This window comes from Typopeltis vanoorti, chromosome 9 (assembly GCF_054136105.1).
Source record: "Typopeltis vanoorti isolate ZY-2024b chromosome 9, IOZ_Tvanoo_1.0, whole genome shotgun sequence".
NCBI classification, from domain to species: domain Eukaryota; kingdom Metazoa; phylum Arthropoda; class Arachnida; order Uropygi; family Thelyphonidae; genus Typopeltis; species Typopeltis vanoorti.
The window spans coordinates 103,234,002-103,257,627 of NC_143557.1; the positions used below are offsets into that span (position 1 = coordinate 103,234,002).

Here is a 23,626-nt window from a genome sequence, read left to right on the forward strand (position 1 = left end):
ATTAAATTATAGATTTCTAATTTTAATTTTTTTTTAAAAATACTTTACCATGATACATAAATATAGTATCCATAAAACAGATTTCAATATTTTAGTAATAAATAAAATAAATGATATTTTGATAAATTATAAGGATATTTCAAAAAACACCTTCTAATATCTGGCATATCAATTTATTAAGTATATATCAGGACTTGTCAGACAATGTGACTAACTTCGTAAATGTGACTAATTTTGCAAAGATCTCAAGTTATAAACATGGAAAACTTCTAAAATTGCAAATGGAATGATTAAATTGATATAGATCATACCGAAAAGTTCAAATTCAAGTATGGATTGCAATCATAGAAGTTTACAAGAAGGAAGTTTCAAAAATACTTACTTTAAGAAAGTTCCAAAGGGCTGTAAAGCTAAATAATATTCTGTCTTGCTAGCAGACGATAAAATGTCTGAAGTAATGGTACGCAAAAGGCAGCTTGTATGTCTGTATGCAGGGGAATGTTTTCCAGAAAAACCTGTCCTTCTTGTTGTATTTTAAAGTATGTAGTCTGATAATAAAATTTCTCCGAAGGAATATCTTCATAACGAACACAACCCTTCATTTATTCATTCGTCTTTATAAAAATACTGAATGTAATTTAAATATTTCTATGACCTGCAGTGAAAAAAAAGATTAGTGCTGCAAGTGCATGTGAATTTTACCAAAATAAGTTTCGTCTATTAATAATAGTTCAAATATCTTTAAGCATTAGGATACATAACAGATATTAAATTTGTAACTGCGTATTTGTATTACTTGATAATGAAATACTAATTGAATAAATACTTATATTAATTTATTAAATATGAACCTGCATTTATGTGACTCCTATCTCCTATATAATAAAGCCTATAATCCACTGTTAGTACAGTGGATGGGATAAGGATTTTTTTATCATTTTAAAAATTTTATTTCTTTTTTTAAATAATCCAAAAGCCTGCTCTTGGAACTAAATATGAAACTTTCACAAGTTACATCGCTCCTCCAGAAATGAGTGGTGTTTTCATAAACCAGCTAAAGAAATTCATCCATTGGAGGGTAATGGATGGCAATGCTGTAGCTAATGAAATTCTAACTGAGGCTCGGCTATTGCTGTTACCCTCCTGCCATGATTAGAGCTTTAATTACTCAATAACACCTTATCCCTACACTGTCCTCTACAGATAACGGGGAAGATGAAAAGCATTCTTGCTTCACCCCTTTAAGCCAGTCCTTATAAGGATTATAAGGTCGATTAATAATCAATATTAATATTAATATTGATTATTCTTCCAGAAGGAAGACATTCTTCTATGCTATTAGTATGAACTTGCTTCGTATCTTCTGCATCCTCAACTGACCTTGGTGGTCAGTTGATGAATTGAGTGGTGGAGACAGAGTGTAGAGCAGGTGCCCCTCCCTCGATGAGTCTCTGGACTCCCTGAAGGTGTCAAATAATAATATCAGAAATTACCATTTTTTATTCATGTAACAATTCTATACAAGAAAAACTGGACACAAACAAGTAAAAAATTCAACTTAATTTTGTTTATTTAATTATTTTTATTAATTTTTTATTGTTTTTATTAAGTTTTGTTGTTTATAAAAATTTTCTTTTGATTTTTTTTAGTACCATTATTTTTTATGATATTGTAACTGTTCCATATATAATTTTCTAAGCTTGTCTTCAGTTGAAAAAACCCTTAAGGATTTTTCGTAAAATTCTAGACGGAATTCCAACGGAGGTCTTTCCGAACAAACCGCACCATTAATACTGAACTAGTGAGGTTTTGTCCCTAGCCACATACTAATTTGACAAGATAGAATACTGAATGGGACAGGAGCTCTATGCTTTACATAAAAGTCAACTTAAGTGCTCGCAACAACAAAAAGTCTACGATGGCTATCCGCTTCGGAAGTCGCTTATTAATATCAGACACGTCAGACTCTAACTTTCCTACCAACTTTGATTTTTTTTTTTTTAGTTTCTGTAACTATAGTTATAGTTTTTATAAATAAATGATATTTATTTATTTTTAATGTGACAAAATTTAGTACTATCCCATTTCCCACCTTATTCCACTTCATTAATAAATTCTAAACATTATTAAACGCATGTATTTATTTTATTGATAGAATGATAACAGTATGGCACATGAAATGTCCAATGGCGGCTCGTGGCTTGAAATCCTGGGGGTGCTGCAACTTTCGAAATATACATACATACTGCAAGTACAGTGTATACGTGTTTTGGATAAAACAAAAATTATGGTAAAAAAGAAAAAAAAAACATGAAAAATATTGTTTATTATCGATAAAATAATAAACATGAATTATACAGTTTGATATAATTCAAAATTACTTAAAAATAAAATATATTCTTCTTGTTTTGTTTCATGAAAAAATATTGTTTATTATCGATAAAATTATACAGTTTAGTATAATTCAAAATTACTTAAAAATAAAATCCATTACCATAACTTCGGTAATGTTCTAAAATAAAAACTATAACAAATGTTACGTCTTTAATTGTAATGTCTAAATATTTAGAGAGTCGGAGTAAACACGATAAGCACTACGAACACTCTACTACTGGTGCAAACTGCATATAAACAACAGTGGAACTGAGCGACGGACAGTGCCGTATTACGCTAATAGCTCGCATCTTACTATGACATGCATATGCTTGCGCGCGTAGCAATATAACACACTGTGGTAAACACAGTGCTGCTTGCGTCCTTCGTCCTCCTAAGTTCTTCAAGATGGATTTTTATTATTTTTTATACAAAATAAGAGAATTGTATAGGATTGTTGATGATGAAATTAAATATTACAAGCAAATATAAATTAATTAATAAAGGTATTTATATATCTAGAAAAATTGAGGGTGCTGCAGTTCTGCAGTTCCTATGCACGAGCTGCACCTGGAAATGCCATTTAGGGAGTACAGACTCCCTAAACTTCGTTTAGGGAATCTATACTTCAAGAATAGTCCACCTAAACATATGCTACAAGCAGGGCCGCCGAGAGAAATTTTCGAGCCTGTGACAAGTCTATGGTCCGGGCCCCACTTGTGAAGTGCATCACTTTTGTTTAATAAAAAAAGTCATATAAAACATTAAACATTTATTTAAAAAAGTGTATAGTGTACCCGCACGGCCTACACTATACAGTTGCACACTTTACAATCACAAAACCTTCGTCTATCAAAATACTAACAAGAACAAAGCGTTTTGGAAGGGACCATTAACTATGAATGCAATTACTAGCTAGCGCAGCCAACTGCAAAACAACCTTGCACGAACGCCTATTGACGTCATCACCTGCTATAACTACAGCGATCCGCGCCGAGAGAATAAGTGTCTTCCGGACACTCACGGCGAGCTAAAGAGCTAAAGAGCTACGCTCTTTAGCTCACCGTGACAAAACACAGTATCATTCTCGATATGCCATTATCCTTTATCATTCTTGTTTTATTACGAGAATTAAAACCATGCATTATAAACACAATTATGTGACACGTCGGGTCTCGACGGTCGGGCCCTTTTCGATGCCGGACCCATGACAAAAGTCTCAGATGTCACTCCCTCTCGGCCGCCCTGGCTATAAGTATCATTTGTTTATGAACAATGTTAAAATAACAACTCATGGTCATAATTGTCCTTTTTTTATTTTCGCAGGTGTTTATCTACAAAATATAATTATTAACTTTAATGAAGAATTAATTAGTTATTCACAATATTCTTATTTGTAAACTTTACAAAGGAATGCTCTTCTTGGCAGATGTTACTCTGAAATCAGCTGATCGGAGCTTCATCTCAGTAAAAAGGAGTGAATAGTGAGCTCCATGCCAACTTGACCATTCAATACCATCTGCATAAGACTCGTGTTTGCCTCTCAGATAAAGACCATTCAAGTTTGAAGAATGACAGCTTTTGTACCACCAGCCACCTTTGTATAAGTCTGCACAACTGCCGGAATAGAGGTCATTGTCTCTATCTTTGGTGGAAAAATCTGCTTCTGAATGTTGAGTGAAAGAATCACCTACAGATAAACAAGAAGTAGTTAATATTCCGTTTTATAACAATATAATAAAAGATTAATATTATGATATTAGTCTTTAGAAATTTAAATACAAATATATAAAAAAATAACTTGAAAATCAAATATTCGTGCGCTCTAACCGATTATTTTTAAAAAATAAATAATAATAATAATATATTTTTTATCGACCCCGAATACTAGAAACTGAAAAATAGATGTCAACAGAGTTACGTAAACAATTATTTATTTTTGAATAGGTCTAGTTTTAGATTTTTACGGAAAAGTGAGTAAGGCTATAGAGTTGTTTTGAGTATATCTGTTAACTGCGAATATCTTCTGACCGGTCTGACGAGATGGAAAAACCCTGCTACCTCAATATGGAACTGGCGGAAAATGTCCTTATAATAGTTCATTGTCTCATAAATGGACTTCAGGGGCGAATTCTCCATGCTTGCTATGCGCTTGTTGCGCAAGCTCATTAATTGAGAAAGAAGTAATATTTATTTGTTAATAAATGCATGCATTCCATTTAGGCTTTTATTTTTGTAGACAGAAGACGTCTTAAGCTTGCGCGGCAATAATTGAGCATTGCATTGTGTATCGAAGGCCGATGCTTGCTCGTCTAGTCAAAGCTACCTTAGCTTGCTCGGTTGTAGGAGCTTCCAGGTCCTCGCAGCAGCAGTGTGATTTCATGCGTGCGCATAGCCATTTCACGCCGTCTCACTATGTTGCTTAAACATAGGCCATATGCAGTCACCGTAGCTCTAGCCAGTGAGCTTCAGCCAGCCTTTACACGTGTGCGTGTTTCTTTGGAAAATTAAGTTACAACCAACTTTTCATGATGATGTTATTGACCAGTTCATAAAGAAGAAGAACCGTAGGGTTGAATTTGTATTCAAGTAGCTAAATTGAAAAAAAAATAGAATATCATTTGTAAAATAAATGTTGTATTTGTATGATTAGATGTACATAAATTTCTAAATATATAGTTTTAAATGGTCAGTAATTCATTATTCCGCTAATCAGACATCAATCACAGCTCTCACTCCCTGAATGATAACAAGAGCAAGCGTGAATTTCAAGACCAGCATTTGCCCCTGATGGACTTCGAATCTCAATCTTTCCAACTGAATGGTATTCGTTATTAAGTGAGCTAAGAAGGTTCCAGCAAAGGAGCACATGCAGTAGTTGGAATGAAACAAGAGAATACAAAGTTTTTCGGTAAATTTGAAGCTGAACTGTATATCGATGATAAAACGCAACTACTCAATTTTTTATGAGAGTAAAGATAAGTGAAATAATGTGAATGGATGGCAATTTTGGTAGTGCAGCGCTCATAAAAATATCTAGAAGAGGCATAAGATAGAAAATGTGATTGGAGCAAATCTCTGTAATGGGAAGGGTCATATATTAACCATATATTATCCAAATTATGCTCTACAGACTATGGTGTTAGCAGTAAAAGTAATATCTTAATTTGAAAAATACCCCAAGCTTTTTTCTTTGGAGTCTTAAGAGGTTATATGTGTGATTGATGTGTTTGTGACAGCAAACAATAAGAGAAATATGATCTTAAACTGGAAATCTAAGTATAAAAACATAAGGGAAAGTGAAATGAGATCCTCATTAAGAGAAATAAGACCAACATCAGTTAAACACATCAGAACATTTGAATATTACGATGTTTCTCCAAAAAAAAAAAAAAAGGAATAGAGTGCATTGTCATCTACAAAATTGTGGTTTGGATTTGAGGTCAACAAGAGAAGAGTATTTATGTACAGAAATAAAACAGTGGGAGTAGGAATGGAATGAAAAATCTCATGAGATGAAACCTTCTACCACGATACTAAGCCAATAACCGGAATGGAAATTGTCGACCTAATTGCAAACATCGAACTGTTCTTGCAAACATCATTTTACAAAAACAAATTGCGAATTGTTTTAGATAATATTTAAACATTGTAAAGGCGATATAGGATGGGTTTTAATTCCCAAGAACAAATTTTGATTATTGGTGGGATTAAATCAGGACAAGAGGTGGACTAGATTGAGTTGTTTTCAATTACAGTTGAAGCATCTAAGGCGACGAAGGCAATATAATATATTTATTAATTGCGTCTGTTGTTCTGGCAGTATTTATCAGTTTCATAGAATGAAAATGCCCAAATTCAAGGAGAAACGATCCTACCACTTACGTGTGAGACCGAACTCGCACATTAAGTTGAAAATACCATATAAAATTTCTTCGCATCCTAGATTTTAATCCAGGTCTTTCCAAAAAAAAAAGTACAACCTCGTTACCGAGCGAGTTATGGACGCTCAGGACCAGATCACTTGTTGGTATTAAAGAGGATTTTGTAATGCCGAAAGATCGGTGGAAATATGCGGCGAGCTCTTCTTGGCAAAGTGATAAATGAACTGTTCTTGGTATGACCATCACTAAAGATTTTAGGAAAAGGGTGATTCCAGGAGGTCAGCCTTATTGTTGAATAAAAGCTTTGATAAGGAGGACTTAAAGGCGTAAGGGGACTTTGGTAAGGTAAAGAAGACTCGACTTCTTCCATTTGAGCAGGAGGCAAGTTTTCTTCGTTTGGTCCTTTTATGGTCTGATTTTGATGTTGTTTATTTACTGCTGTTTAGGATCAGTGTAAGATAAGTGTGAAACTTAGCGAAGGTCTCAAGCTACTTCAGAAAATTCATTTTTTTTTTTTTAACTGGGAATTATTTTGCTTTCATCTTAGAGAAGTAAGACCTGGATATCAGTCGTTGGGGGGAGGGAATGGGCGGGTAAAATGACGATGAAGGCTTGCATTCGAGTAAAAACAATTTCAGGTATTCGTAATGGTCTGAATCAAAAGAAAGAATACAATAATCAACCTAAGGAAAGGAGGAGTAGAAATAACGACCCTCAATCCATTCGACACCACTGTTGTGCTGAAGGATATGAAACCGAGAATGGATGATTGAACGATGTTTCCTAAAAAATTAAACTTGTAAGAAGTTAATGGCAGGTTTACCAAGAGTAGAACTGACATCTACAGATGCCATCGGAGGAAAGCTTTCTTCCAATTGCAACTCTTTCTTAGAAACTGAAAGACCAGGTTCTTATATCTGAAAATCTGTTAGCTTCGAATTTATATACTTAAATAAACTAATGCTTTTAGAATAATATTGCTCATTTGCTAATTTCCATTTGGCTAACTAACCTCCATCTCCAGAGAATTCTTTGACATGGAGAGTGTAATTGTTGAATTCATCGTCCAGCCAAAATAAGTCGTAGAGGGCGTAACGAGCGTTTTTATCGAAGTCCAATAAGTCAATACGAAGGGAAACTTTCTTCTGATTAGAAAGAGCAAATATCAGGTCGTTACCTGTTAGAAAACAATGCATATCCCGAATATAACCTTTATTATTGTGTAAACTATTTTATATAAGGCTTAAGAAATACGTTCTTAAGTAAACTAAACAGTTTCAAAACAACAGACAAGTTGATAATTTGTTCCACCTACGAAATTAAAAAGATGTACTGATTTACTACAATATATATATATATATATATTTTTTTTTTTTTAAATGGCACCGATTTGTTGAACATTAATTTAAAAAAGTGCTAATTTAGAAAAAAAAATATTCAATCAAAATATGAGAGTTTCAACAGTTTAAACTTTCAAACAAACTAATTTAAAATGTACAAATATTTTGACAAATAATTCGAGATAATCAAAATTTGACAAATATATAATATAATGGAAAAAAAATTATTTTGCGTCGTATGAACACTTATTTCAAAGTTGAATCAAAATCATAAAACAAACACACACACGTAACAACCTGTAATAATTTTAGTTAAGTGTAACAAAACTGTAATAATTAAGGTAACAGTAGTTACATATTACAGTTATATAAATTAATTAATATTTTTAAAAAATAAAAATTCGGAATATTTTAATTAGAACTTCATTGTTATTCTTATTAATATTATAGAAAATATTATTCAGAAATTTTATTTATTTATTTATTAAATTAACTGAGTTTTTTAATAACATCTTCTTTTTAAATAAATATATCTAATTGAACTTAGAAAAAAGTGGATATCATATAAGAATCCTCATGTGGTGGCTGGGATAAGAATAGCTTCACTGCAGCCCAAGCATGTCGTACGAGGCGACTAAAATAGGTACCCAGGAAGGGTAATGGATGGCAATGCTGTAGCCAATGAAGTTCTAACTGAGGCTCGGCTATTGCTGTTACCCTCCTCCCATGATCAGAACTTTAATAGCTCAATAACACCTTATCCTTACATTGTCTGCTACAGATAATGGGGAATATGAAAAGTATTCTTGCCTCACCCATCTAGCCAAAAAAAAAAAAAAAAACATATCAGAATGAGTGATGCTATGCACTGATCATATTAAACACAATTTTCTTGAATGGAAATCAATTATGGGAACAATTTTAAAAGGGGAAATTTGACGACGAGACTTCTTTGTGCAATATCATTCCATAAAAGATTCTATTAACGGAAAGCAGAGGACCTTTTTTATTATTCAGTAGAGGGGAGTGAGGTATCTGATGTATATAAAAAAATAAAAATAAAAAAGTTCCTGTTGGACACATAAACAGAAGACTATGAATCCCAAAGAGAAAGAGATAGAAAAGCTTTGAGAATGATAAATAATAAATAAATAAATAAGCTAACATCTTTTATTCCCTTATTGGGAGTAGGCGAGGTCTTTTATCTCTATCTAGATTTTGGAGACAGAGTGGGCAGTTCAGTCTCCACCCTAGCCAATCAGAGATAGCTGGCCCATGTCTATCACTAATTATAGGCAGCACCAATGAAGAGAAGGGCAAACAAGTGCTGCCATCTCTTGGTACCTAACCCCAATAGAATATGTTACTGTCTAAAATAATTGGGGTCTATGGTCGATTTTCTTGAGTTTACGGGTACGAAAAACCCGAGTTTACAGGAGAGAAAAACTAACTTACCTGTGCCAGAGGTCTACTAACTCCGGAACCTGTCGAAGATAGGCTTAAAAAAAGTTGTTCCAGTCGGTGACTAGATTTGAACTTAAATCTATCTTCCGGGGGGGGGACTAGTGCAGAGGATGCAAGTGCCACTTTCACTGAGCTACAAATAAGAATGTCATGTGATATTTAGCTAAGTCATAAAATTTAGCACTACTTCCACTGGATAACTAAACACTAACTTACAATGGGTAATGCCAAATGTTTCGAGTAGAGCTATTTCATAGAGGAATTTTCCTTAATTAGTGCTTCAAGAAAGATTTTGCAAGAATATTTGAGAAACTAGAAAAGTCTATTGAAGAGAGCACTGGTGAAGAATAAACTGGATTTAGCAAAATATACATAAAGCCATTGCTATTTAAATTTTGTTTGAACTTGATCAAAACTGTTCAAAAGTCTAAATCTACATGTGATAATCGGAACCTGTACATACTTGGAACACATTATATAGCTTATAGTTCATTTTCCGATTAACGGGTTGGGTTCAATGGTGAATAACTTATCGCGACCAGCTAATTTGAAGAAAAAAAATCAGCTAATGCCTTTTATTCCGGTACATGAAGTAGGCGAGGCCGTTTTAGCCCTATCTAGCTTTTGGAGAACTGAGTGGGCAGTTTAATTTCCACTAGCCAATCAGAGATAGCTGGCCCCAGGCTAACACTAATTAAGCTGTACGCAGTAAAGAAACGGCTAACAATTACCGCCATCTTGTGGTACCTAACTCTAGCACAATATTTTTAATGTCCGAAAATAGTGTAGGTTCTACGGTCGATTTACGGGACGAAAAACCCGAATTTCCGGGAGAAAAAAAAACCGCTTGTCCGTGCCAGAGATCGACTAATTCAGGAACCGGTCGAAAAAAGGCTTAGAAAAAGCTCCTCTAGAAAAAAGCTGTTTCTTCGGCAGTTTAGCGCTGAGGAGTGTAAACCGTCACTTCCACTGAGCCATACAGACGGCAGCTAATTTGCTGTTATGTAAACTTAATTAATGCTATAATGGGACAGCAAATCCAACTGTATAGTCTTATGTAGATAGAATTAACTCATGAGTCAGTTTACAAAGTTTTGCTGAATGAAAAACTAGGGGAAAAATCCTGCCAACGTCGTGCGAGAGCGACTAATCCCAGTTGAAAAGACCATATAAAGGTTCTTGACGTCCTAGTTGCAATTCGAACTCAGGTTTTTCCAACTGTAGAACATCGGAGTTACATAAGTTGCAAATCAGCAGCTTAAAATGTGCAGGAAGACAATTTGATGTTTAACTGGATGTATGCTATCCTACTGTTATTCATAATCTACATTGACCACAGTATTAAGAAAGGTGGTAACAAATGTTATACTCAAAAAAATATATATATTAAACTTATTTATTTAATTTATGCAGATGATATTATCCACTCTCTTAAAGAATGTGCTGCAAGCCTTCAAGAGTCTTTAGCCAAACTAAATAATCTTTCTGTGCCAAGTATGGTATGAAATCAGAAAGGGAAAAAAAAAAGATGAAAATTCATTCTCATCAGTGAATCTGTAGACTGAAATATTACACATGCTGGGCTATTTAGAAAATTTTGGGAGAGAATATGACAAAGTAAATAATGGAACAGACCGTAAAATAAGTAAGGCTGGTAGGGTAGAAAGCTAGTGTAATAATATCGACACGTAAATTTACGAGTAATCAGTGAAAAATTAGCAGCAGCAAAATAAAAGATACTGTTCAAACCAACTTTAATCTTAAATTTTGATTATTAATAAAAGTTGATTGAAAGACTAGAAACTACAAGCGTCAGAGTTTTGAAAAAAAATTGGAAGAATGAAAGAAAGATTGTCAGAACAACTGCTTAGGCTGAATTATCAGGGAAAAGGAATACGATGATAGAATGAGAGATAAATTATCCAAAACTAGCAGTGTATAAGACAGTATTCAAACCAGTTTTAGCTTATGGCTATCATCATCATCAGTGGTTCTAACGGGGACTTAAACCCACGATCTTCCAACTATTCTTGGATTTCTTAACTCGAGCATAAGGTGATTGGCTCTAATGCCTTCCAGAGCGTCCTATGTCTGTAGGACGAATAAAACCCCTACCTCCGCTAACTTACCTTTAGTCGAAAGAGACCAGTTCGTCACGTCACGGACAGGAATCGAACCCAGGTCTTTCTGATCAAAAGTCTATACCTACTGAACTACGGAGGCTAGCTTATGGTTATATGGATATATATTAATGACTAGAGACCACAACTATGAGAATCATCATCATCATCATCAAATTCCTGTCATGTACCCTGAAGGGGTGTACAGGATATGATAGTACTACATGAAAAAAATTACATCATTATTAATTTCCTATCTACAATTTTCCTCCAAATCAGTCTGTTACTTGTCAAGACTCCAACATTATCAGATCTTATATTTCTATCGTCTAAAGCACCTTGTACTGTATCAATCCACCTATATCTTGGTCTTCCTCTGGGTCGTTTTGCTGCCAACCTGGCAGAGAACACCTGTTTTGCTAATCTTTCCTCGCCCATTCTGTTTAAGTGACCATACCACCTGAGATTAGCTCTGCTAACGCATTCCTGGATGCTGACAATGTCAAGTTCTTTCCTAATATATTTTTTTATGTTTTTATTCATATTTTTAATATGATATTGCCATTGATGCCATCTGTTCACGCCTCTAATCTTTCTCAGGACTCTCATATCTGCGGTCTCTAGTCTTTGGTCAAGTGTTTTACTTCTGACCCAGCTCTCAGATCCATAAGTTAAAACTGGTTTGAACACTGTTTTGTATACGACTAATTTCTCTCTTATTCCATATGAATTTATTCAATTGTCTTCCCACCATACCAGCTTTGCTGATTCTGTTATCTATTTCTATATTTAATTTACCGTCTTCAGTAAAAATCGTGCCTAAATAGCTGAAATGTTTTACTTGTTCCACAGGTTCTCCATTCACAACACAACTGACATTTTCAATGATTCTGCCTATTCTCAACTATGAGAAGTCTGAAAAAAATAGGTGTAAACAAGTGATATTTTGGTGGAAGCGTATTAAAAATGAAGATATTAAGAATGAACTTGAGATTAGGAAAGGAAATGTTAGCAAAACTAGGAGTTTGATGCCAGGATGGTAGGAAAAGGACCAAGGTCTAGGTGGATTGATTCAGTTAAAAGAGTCTTAGAAGACTGAAATATAAGAAATGACAAAATTTTACACCAGACAAATAACAGACTAATTTACAGAAAAATTTTCATTAGCAATTAGAAATTAAAATAAATTTAAACTCAGTCATGTAAACTTAATCTTGCACCATCACACTTTTGTACTGTAGATCGCTTCAGTGTATATTTTTATGTGACTTCTACCAACGAAAGGGTGTAAACCTTAGTACATTTAACCACGTATGGGCAAAGGATAACTTTCTTTTTGGGCATCTTAAGGCCTTCAGTAAGCTGGCATCCTGCATATCAGGAATATGCTTTTATATATATAAACAATAACGACGATAACAGAGTTATTATAGTAGCAGATTATAGCATTTCAGGCAAAAATTATTTAAAATAATTTAAATAATTTTTATTTCCCGACACATACCAAGCCAGAAGTCCTGCTCAATATTTCCGAAGCCTGTTTTATAACTTTCCCAGTTTTTAAAAAAATAGTTATCCTCTCTTCCATGGTCACCTCGCCTTTGAATCACCTGAAATGAAAACCAAGTTTAATATTTTCTTGTATTTTTTTAAAAAAATTCTTTGAGTTTTAATTAATGGTTGAAAAAACAGTGGATAGCGAATAATAATTTACGTATATGCGTTTCTGGGGCACAATCTAGTAAGTCGTAAGATTTTTTTTTTTTTTTGAAATAGCTAATATTGTAATTTTTTTGTGTTTTTACTTCATGAAATAATTTTTAATCACTTTAAATTTTAAATCGTTTAAAATGGGAGTGACGGCAAAATTTCTTTGGCTTTTTTTTATGTTTATGTTCCACAAAAAAAAAAAAAAAAAAAACATATTTGGAAGCAAATATGTTTTTAGTGGAACAAAAACTATAAATAAAAGGCCAATCTTGTCTCAGTTCATAGAACTATTAGGTTGTTTATTTGTAGTGAGCATAAACAGATAACATCATGATGAAGAAAACTTATTACGAATTCATAATTGTAACCTATTTGAGTTTTTTTGTGGTTTAATTTTTATTCATGTTTCACATGTGATATTTGCAAACAATGATTTTTTTTAAATAAAAATATAAGGAAAAAAATTATTTCTCTGAACTTACCGTCCATCCTCCACCATCAGTTTCCATATTGCAAAACACGTGAACTCCCTGGTTAAAAAGTCGACTTTTCGGCCAAATCTCATAGATCCCACTTTCGTTTGAGCCTGATTTTAAAATATCTTCACAGTCTATGGGTTTTACATCACTGCAGCATGAATTACCTAAAATGTGAAATTTTTGTTATTAAAGGATAACGGTTTGGGTCGTGACAACAATATATCTGGCCACTTGAGTTAGCACTTTTATCATACAATAAAATAACACTGTCTACCATGTAACTTGTTTGAATCCACCATGCCCCGAGTACTACGACATAAATTTCTGGTATACTGTACTCCAATTGTTGCATGATTTAAACTGGTTGCATGCACAGTTTATAAACTAGACTTAGTATGATTAGTCAAACTATCAATAGAGTAACTGCATGTTTTCTACAATAAAATCTAAAATAAAAACTGGTGCCATTTTTTAATTTAGAGCCATGAAATATAGTAAGTCATATATACTATTTTTGAATGAATTTATCTTTTATCTATAAAATTTACATACGTAAAATATGTATTGGTAAGATGTGTTTCAGCATGTCTAATTCCTTTGGATAAGTCTGAAAGTACCGGTGAAGTCTGGGAACCAATGATGTAGGGTCCTTCGCGTTTTGAATCCTTTTTTATATGCGCGTGCCAAGAATATGACAGGTTGCAAATATGACTGCGTAAGACTTCGAAGAGATGGTAAGACTTCACTCTGTCTGGTTATAGGAATCAAATGTACAAAAAAACAAAAAAAAAATGGACAAACTATAAACATATATTAAATATTTTTCTGAAATATGTAATGCTGACCCATTTAGATTTGTGGTAACATTTTCAAAAGATTCCAACATATCTCGACGAAAACATGTTGGAAATTGTCCAGACAAGACATGTGGATTTATTTTTTTGAATGAAATATTTTAATTATTAACCTGAAGAAAACAAATGAAGAAACAAAAGAACCAATAAATAAGAAACTAAATATAACTGTTAACCAAATGAAAATTGAACAGGTTCAGTCTTTTATATATTTGAGACAAATGTTTACAGGTGAAGGAAATTCCCATAAATAAATAAAAAGAATGGAGATAGCAAGGAAAGCCTTTATTCATATATGAAAATTGTTACAGCATCCAGAGACATTATCATAGACACAAGAAAAAGATTAATAAATTGTTATATCTGGTCAAGTCTTCGATACAATAGTGAGACTTGAACTCTAAATAAAGAAACAGAGAAAAAATTAGAAGCTTTCGAAATGTGGACCATGAGAAGAATGTTGAAAATATCATGCGAAGAGAAAATAAGAAACGAAGATGTTTTAAAGAAAGCAAAATTGAAAAGAACGTTAATGAAAATCATTAAAGAACGAAAAATTAAATATTTTGGACATCTAACTAGACAAGAAAGCATTCAGAAATTGATATTAGAAGGGAAACTGGATGGAAAAAGAGGAGAGAGGGGCAGACATTAAATACTGGACTGGCTTGAATTACCATAAATGTTTCACAGCAACAAAAGAAAGAAAAAAGTTCCGTGACATGGTTACTGTAAAGATTTTTGTCACAAAGACTTGCGAATTCTCTTTAAAACTGTGTACTTTGGCGAGGAGGCGCGGCAGTCGTGACAGAAGCAGACGACGCTTGGGACTTGATTAGCAAAGTTTCCGCTGTGTGTGGTATCCATTTTTTTTAAATGTGCCCGAAGTGAAAGAATAAGTACAACATTAGTGTTTGAAGGCAAATTATAATGTTTTTGTAGTTTCAAGAATCTTGTAAAGCAAGTTTGTGTCAAGTTTTTCAGAAATAAATAACATCACTAGAGTTACATCAGTGAAATGCGTATGAATGTGTTCTAAAAGTATACGTATAAGCGAGCATTCATTCTGCGTAATGATCAAGACTTTCACCAGCTTTACCACTCATCACAAGTCCGAATTTTACTGGCGCAGTCGATAGGACCTACAAGGTGAGAGCAATTCGTTATGTAAATGCATGCTCCCATGTTTTAGAGTTCTATTTTGATTATTTGGGCGAAAGTCTGTTTTAATACAAAACAAAAAAAAAATAGTGTTCGTAGTTTGTTCCATCCTGGAACAGTAGTAGTTTTGATTTCTCGCCAGAGAAAGAATACGTCAGTATTCAAATTTTGTTCCATCCTGGAACAGTAGTACAACAGTTTGGATAAATGAAAAACACGCCAGTGTTCAAGCTATATTTTCGTCCCAAGATAGTTCAGAATAGTTGTTTTTTTTTTCATTTTAAATTTATTTTGTTCTGCAGTTACCGATTTGTCCTGTTTTGCATGTTAGTTCCATCTTGGAACAGTCAGAACTTGTGATTTCTCGCCAGAGAAAGAACACGACAGTGTTATCATAGTTAATTTTTGCATACTGTTTTGATAGTTCTGTTTCGAGATTTCAGTTATTATATAGTAGCGGTGTAAAATCGGAACTATTTTTTTGTTTTTGTTTTGTTTTTATATATCCACACACACACATATATATATATATATATTTGTGTATTTGAAAGTGTAGTAAATTGTGTAGTTGAAGTTTTTATCTGATAATATTGTAAGATTTATCTATGTTTACAAATGATATGTTGAATTTAATTATGAGTCCCATAATCGCCAAATGTATACATCTCTTTTTGGGCTTTTAGAAAAAAAAAAAAAAGTGCAATTGATTCTTTTTTTTAGGGTGATTTTTTTTTTATCAGTAAAGAGAGTTATTGTTTAGCACCATGACTTATTTAACCAAAGGTAGAAAGGAAGATTTACGTAAATTGGCTGAAGAATTGGGAGAGAAGCCAACTGTTGAAATGAAAGTGATAGATCTTAAAATGATTATTACGGGAAGTAAATTTTATGAAGAAGAATTTGTTAAAGGGATGTTGGAGACGATTATTAGTACCAGACTCGAGGAAGAACTGATGAAGAAAGAAGAATTAGAAGCTCAACGGCGGAAGGAAGAACTAGAAGCCCAATGCCGGAAAGATGAATTGGGGGCCCAACAGAAAAGAGAACAAATGGAGTTCGAGTTGAAGAAACTGGAAATTGAAGCGCGTGTTCAACCAACCTCAACTCCAGTATCCAGTGACAATAAACCATATTGTCTTGAACTAATTAAGCTAATGCCTAGGTTTAGATTACAAGAGGATGACATTGTGATATACCTATCCCTGTTTGAAAGACAAGCTAAGAGAACAAAAATAGATGTTAAAGACTGGATATCATGTCTCTTGACTTTGTTACCATTTGAGATTGTCCAATTAATTGGTAGAGAGTCAGAAGAAAATTGCGAAGATTATGAATATATTAAAACAATTCTACTAAAGAGATTTAGACTGAATCCTGAAAGTTTCAGAAAAAAGTTTGTGATGCACCAAAAGGTTGCTGAAAAATCTTGGAGGGATTTCTGTTATGAAATAACTAATTATTTCGAAGAGTGGATTGGTGGCCTTGATATCAAGGATTTTGAAGGGTTAAAAGATCTAATTATTACGGATCAACTGAAGAAGAAAGTACCACATGAAGTGAGAGAACATCTCTTAGACGACTGGACAAAATTCGTTTCTCCAACCAAGTTAGCTGACAGATTGGACGAATACGACAGTGTTCGTAGTACATCAAGGAAGCCCATCGGAGCTATTCCGAAGGACAAGGTTACTGAAAAGTTTAGACCTTATACTCCACCTGCTGAGCGAACATTCAAAAATAAGTTATCTCCCTCTCAAAGTCCACCGAGATGGTACCAGCCGTGGCGAAATGATGATTCATACAAGCCTCACTACAAACCAACTTGTTTTACTTGTAGAAGGGAAGGTCATATTGCCAAGTTTTGTATGAAAAATAGTCAATCAAAAGGTACTCCTAGTACAGCACACGGTAACCTAGTTCAAACGTCTACCACTGGGAATGACGATAAATCAGGTGTGTTGACTGCCCAAATTTCCATTCCAGTATCCAAATCAGTGGACATTGATCGAAATGTAGATGATTTGAAGGTGGTCAAAATCAAATGTGGAAGTAGGGTTTTAAATGGAATAATAGATACGGGAGCGCAAATATCGGTAGTGCGCGAAGATTTAGTGGCAGATACGCCCCATGATGGAGAAAGTAAGATAGAAATATCTTCTGCTTTCGGAGAAAATGAAATAACACCCTTAAGGATTTTTGAAATGAAAATTGATGATAATTTACATGGTAATGTTCCAGTCACATGTACTGTCTCAAGAAAACTGGTTACCGATCTGCTACTGAGCTCCTCTGCCTATGAAATGCTGGTCGAAAGCGTCGAGCTACATGAGAGTAGTCATCATTGGGAGACACCGGTTCTGAAATCAAAAGATTTAAGCGATAAACGGTCAGAAGATGATGAAGATGAAGACATGCCTTCGAAAATAACCAGTACAGCATTGGCAGTAAGTACGATAGAGTCCCCACCAGGTGAAGAAAATGAGTGTATACCAGAAAAAACAAAATTCGAATTCGGCAAACTTCAAAAGGATGATGAGACGCTTCGAAGGTGTTTTGAATGGGCAAAAAGACAGAAAAATTCCTATGCGTTTGACAATGGGGTTCTGCTTCATAATGAACATATTTGTGGCGAGAATATTAGACAAGTAGTGCTACCGCGTGTGAAACGAGAGAATGTCTTAAAGATGGCACATGAAATCCCTCTTGCTGGCCATCTCGGCGAAAAGAAAACCCGTCAGCGAATCAAGTACTCATTCTTTTGGCCTACCATTAAACAAGACGTGAAAAAATATTGCGAAAGCTGCAAGGAATGTCAAATGAGAAGGACTGCTACATATAGAGATAGAATCCCCATACGACCTATCGTCAGACCAGAAGCTCCGTTTGAGGTATGGAGCGTGAATTGTATCGGACCGTTAGAACCCCCATCGGGAAGAGGACATCGATTCATAATATGTGCTGTTGATTTATGCACTAGATGGGCCGAAGCCATACCTGTCAAGGAAATAAGTGCTAAAACTACATGTAACGTTCTAATGAGGATATTTACTCAGACTGGATTTCCTAAAATGGTCTGTACCGACCAAGGTACGAATTTCACATCTAAACTCACTCAAGCTTTTGAAGATCTGCTAGGCATAGCTCCACGTTTTTCCACTCCAGGACATCCTGAGAGTATGGGCGCTGTTGAACGTTGGAACAGAACTTTAAAAGAGATGATGAATAAGAATATACAGGAACATGGAAGAAACTGGGATTTACATCTTCCCTATCTTCTATTCGCATACCGAGAAGTACCACATAGCACTACTGGGTTATCACCTTTCCAGTTGGTATATCGAAGATTACCTCCAGGCCCCTTATCTTTGTTAAAAGAAATTTGGACTGGTGGACGAGTCATCCCAACTGCTGCCTCTCGCTCGGTTGAAAATTATTTACAAGAGCTTCTTGAAAATCTAAGAAAAGCTCATGAAATTGCATCCGAGAATGCCAAAGGGTCTCAAGAACAATACTCCTCCAGATATAATCTTCGTTCCAAAGGAAAATCCTTCATGGTTGGTGAAAAGGTTTTAGTATTGTTACCTTCATCCTCTCATAAGCTTCTAAATACTTGGACAGGACCTGCTACAGTCGTCCAACTTACTAGGCCTGTGACTAGTGGTGTACCACAAGGATCTGTTCTTGGACCACTGCTGTTTAATTTGTTCATAAATGATATAGGAAAGGATCTGAGAGGAACAGTTCATTTGTTTGCTGATGATGCGAAGTTGGGTAGGGCAATAGTGAATGCAGATGACGTCAAAATTTTGCAGGATGATTTGGATAGATTGGAGGTCTGGGCTAGGGAGAATGGATGTCAATTTAATGTGGCAAAATGTAAGGTTATGCATTTTGGGGTGAAAAGATGGGAGGCAGTTTACTGCATTGGTGGAACCGTGCTCCAGGAAATTGATGAGGCACGAGATTTAGGAGTGTTGGTGGATAAGGAATTGAAATTTAGGGGACACATTGCAAAAGTGGCCAAATCAGCTCATCAAATCACTTGGTTGCTGAAGAATACGTTGACAAGCAGAGACAAGCAGGTTATTGTTCCTCTGTATCGAGCCTTGATAAGACCTCATCTCGACTACTGTGCTCAGATTTGGTCACCTAGGTTTCTTCTTGATGGGGAGGAGGTGGAGAGGATCCAGAGGCGAGTGACCAAGATGATAGCAGGTCTGTGGAATGAACCGTATGAGAACAGGTTGAGGATTTGTGGGTTGCAAAAATTGGTTGATAGGCGGAGGAGGGGAGATATGATTGAGACATTCAAATTACTGAAGGGTTTCTATAAAATTAATTCAGAAGATATTTTTGAGAACAGGGCTGGTTGTGGGAGGACTAGGGGACATCCATGGAAACTGGGCAAAAGTGTGGTTAGTAAAGGTGTTAGAGCTGGGTTCTTTACTTTTAGAGTAGTGAATGAGTGGAATGCGCTCCCTGAGTCTGTGGTGGATGCTGTGACAGTGAATGAGTTTAAGGCGAGGTATGATAGATACTGTATGAATGTCGAATAGTTGTGATGAATATGATTTGGGGCCTCCCTCGATGAGTCTAATGACTCCCTGGAGTTGCCCGTAATAATAATAATAATAATAATAATAATAATAATAATTCTGCGAAGGTTGAGATGAAGGATGGAAGCATCAGGGAGCTCCACATAAATAAGCTTCGACCATATATTCAAAGAATTAATCATGTCGGTCTAGTTTTCGAACTAGATGAAGATTTCGGAACACTCCACTATGCACCTGCTGACAAGATGAATAAATCAGTTGAAGATATTAGGAAACACCTTGAGGATATGAAAGCTCTCTTGACGGAAGAACAAAAACAAGAACTTTTTGACATCCTCCGGAAATATGCAGATGTTTTTAGTTCCAAACCTGGTCATGCCAAAGTTGATGGACACTCCATCAAAGTTACAGAGAACTGTTCCCCTAAGAGACTCAAACCCTATAGGGTGCCAATCACTCTACAAAAGGAAGTAGATCGACAAGTCAAAGAACTGTTAGATATGGGTCTCATTGAGCCAAGTGTCAGTGAATGGGCTCATCCCGTTGTTTGTGTGGCTAAGAAAAATGGAAGTGTCAGACTATGCGTTGACTTTAGATTGCTGAATAGTTTTACTATTCCAGATGCTTATCCAATGAAAATAGCTAGAGATTTATTATTTGAGGTAGGACAAGCAAGATTTATCACTGTAGTTGACCTCACCAAGGGATATTGGCAAATCCCTATGGAAAAGGAAGCAAAGCCCTTCACCGCATTCGTGACGCATTCTGGTCACTATCAATGGAATGTCTTACCGTTTGGAATGAAGAACGCTGGAAGCACATTCCAGAAATCATTAGATAAAGCACTAGCTCCTCATAAGGCATACTGCCGATCTTATATCGACGATTTGGCTATATTTTCTAAAACATGGTCTGAACATCTCACCCATATAGATGAAGTCTTCAAAACATTAAGAGAGGTGGGTTTAACAGTAAACCTAGAAAAATGCGAATTCGGGAAAAATCAAGTGAAGTTCCTAGGTCATTTGATTGGATCCGGTCAACATTCTCCAGACCCAGAGAAGGTCGAGGTTATAAAAGGTTTAGCGACACCAGCAACAAAGAAGGAAGTAAGAAGTCTACTTGGACTGGCTAGCTACTACCGTGACTACATACCACGATTCTCCCAAATTGTATTACCACTGACAAATCTGACTAAGAAAAGTGTCCCAAACAACATTCCTTGGACTACTGATGCTGATGAAGCTTTTACGAAACTCAAGGAAGAGCTTATAAAAATGCCTTCTTTGCATACTCCAGATCTCGACAAGCCGTTCCAGTTGTATACGGATGCATCAGCAACAGCAATTGGCGCATGTTTAGCTCAAAACAACGAACAAGGAAAAGAATTGCCCATTGCTTTCTTCAGTAAGAAACTAAATTCCTGTCAAATGAAATGGTCAGCCATTGAAAGGGAAGCTTTTTGCGTCTTGGAGGCGTTGAAAAAGTTTGACACATGGGTATTTGGTGCTGAAATACAGGTAATTTCAGATCATAACCCTCTGACCTATCTAACTAAAAGTGCCCCTCATGGTGCCAAGTTGTCCCGATGGGCTTTAGCCCTACAACGTTATAATCTGACTGTTACATATAGAAAGGGTAGTCGTCACGGTAACGCTGATGCCCTTTCCAGATTAAAAACTGATATAATTAATTAATGTTATTGGCTCGTTTCTTAATAATGATTATATATTTTCTTGATGTTTAGTTGATGATAATTATATAGTTTTTTTTTGTGTGTGTGGGAGCTGCATCGCACCATAAAGCTCTCACCTCATTTCTTGTATTTTAGAGTCAATTACTCGCCTGAGTTTTTTTTTTAGATGCAACATCGACACTCCTGTGACGGATGTGCTTCCCCCAAAGGGAGCTGTAAAGATTTTTGTCACAAAGACTTGCGAATTCTCTTTAAAACTGTGTACTTTGGCGAGGAGGCGCGGCAGTCGTGACAGAAGCAGACGACGCTTGGGACTTGATTAGCAAAGTTTCCGCTGTGTGTGGTATCCATTTTTTTTAAATGTGCCCGAAGTGAAAGAATAAGTACAACATTAGTGTTTGAAGGCAAATTATAATGTTTTTGTAGTTTCAAGAATCTTGTAAAGCAAGTTTGTGTCAAGTTTTTCAGAAATAAATAACATCACTAGAGTTACATCAGTGAAATGCGTATGAATGTGTTCTAAAAGTATACGTATAAGCGAGCATTCATTCTGCGTAATGATCAAGACTTTCACCAGCTTTACCACTCATCACAAGTCCGAATTTTACTGTTGCCAACCCCTTTCTAGGAGATGACGCTTGAAGAAGAAGAAGAAGAAATATTTTATTGAGAAATGAAATGAAACATATAAGAATGCTACTAAAATGTGTGTGATTGGTATTTTCCATATTCTTAATATTTTATTCCTTAGATCAAGTTCTGTGTTAACAGCAAACTCTTAACGAAATCTAAACGGCTATCTCTTGAACTACGTCTGCTGCAGTCAAGTCCATTTTGTTGCTGGCTTGTTATACACCACGTACAGCATTGGACGCCATACGTTCTTGCTAATCTGGTTAGGCTAAACATCTCTCTTCAATAGGGTGAAATTCTCTAACCTTTAACGTTAAAATGAATATAGCTTGCAAAATTGACGTAGATGGGTATCACATGAAAAAAAAGAAAAAAAAACTCAAATAAGAGAGCATGACCTAAAGAAAGAGAGAGATAGAGAGAGAGAGAGAGAGAAAGCATTTACCTGTTTTCATAGATTTTTTGGCCTTCTGAATGAAATTCTGAGCCGCATCCAAAAGCACTCGCCCAGATAACGCTTCACACGCTTCACAATTCCCTTCGTTGTCGCAAGCCTGTGATAAGATAGCTCGCGATGACAATGATACCAGTAGGAGAATGGATATTTTTAAAGACATCTTAAAAAAAAAGAAAGAAATTTATTGTTCATAATTTTCAAACTAGGCGCAAGCAGACTACGGTTTTATTACAAAATATATGAAAATTCTTTCATATTTCTAAGAAATTTCGTAATTTCTTAGAAATATGAAATTTAGAGCTTTACTCAAAAAATAGTGGAAATTTGTTAACTGCCTTCCTAATTTTATCATTTTTATATATACAATATATTACTCACAAATAATAATTGAATATCCTACAAAACATACTATTAGTACAATTCAAAAATTTTAATGATACATACTGTGATAGGTTTCCAATTATAAATTATTCATGTAGCAAGCAATAGTCTTAGAACAACTCTGAGTCAAGAATATCGCCGAATTTAGCACGGCTAATAGATTGTGTCAATTTCCTGCTGCAAAATGAACCCAACCGCCACCTCAAGTTGTAAATGGAATACGATTTTCCTGTTTGTTAAGTTTATGCTAACACGAGTCTTATCTGAATATGTTTAAAATAATCCTATTTTCTCCTCATGCAGTATTATATAAATATTCAAATAATTTAATAAATTGTCTTTTAAATAATACAATCATTTAATTTTAAATGTTATAGGAATAATCCATGAATATGGTAATTCCGAAAATAGACATTTTGAAGTGCTAATAATAAAATTGCTCCTATAAGCTAAAACAAGTATATTTTATAAACTTTATGTGACTGTCTTCTCCCAGTTAGAAAACAACAGAAAGAGTT

General features: G+C 34.9%; 1 protein-coding gene across 1 annotated transcript; it reads right to left on the bottom strand.

Moving 5' to 3' along the window:
* Positions 1–3,693: 3,693 nt before the first annotated feature.
* Positions 3,694–23,179, bottom strand: LOC150103356 (techylectin-5A-like). Its single transcript, XM_090398194.1, has 6 exons — positions 23,172–23,179; positions 22,716–22,887; positions 13,374–13,534; positions 12,686–12,791; positions 7,270–7,434; positions 3,694–4,063 (listed from the first exon to the last, which is right to left on the bottom strand). The coding sequence occupies exons 2-6, from the start codon at positions 22,885–22,887 to the stop codon at positions 3,777–3,779; spliced, it is 891 nt and encodes a 296-aa protein (XP_090254320.1). The 5' UTR covers positions 23,172–23,179; the 3' UTR covers positions 3,694–3,776.
* Positions 23,180–23,626: the final 447 nt, after the last annotated feature.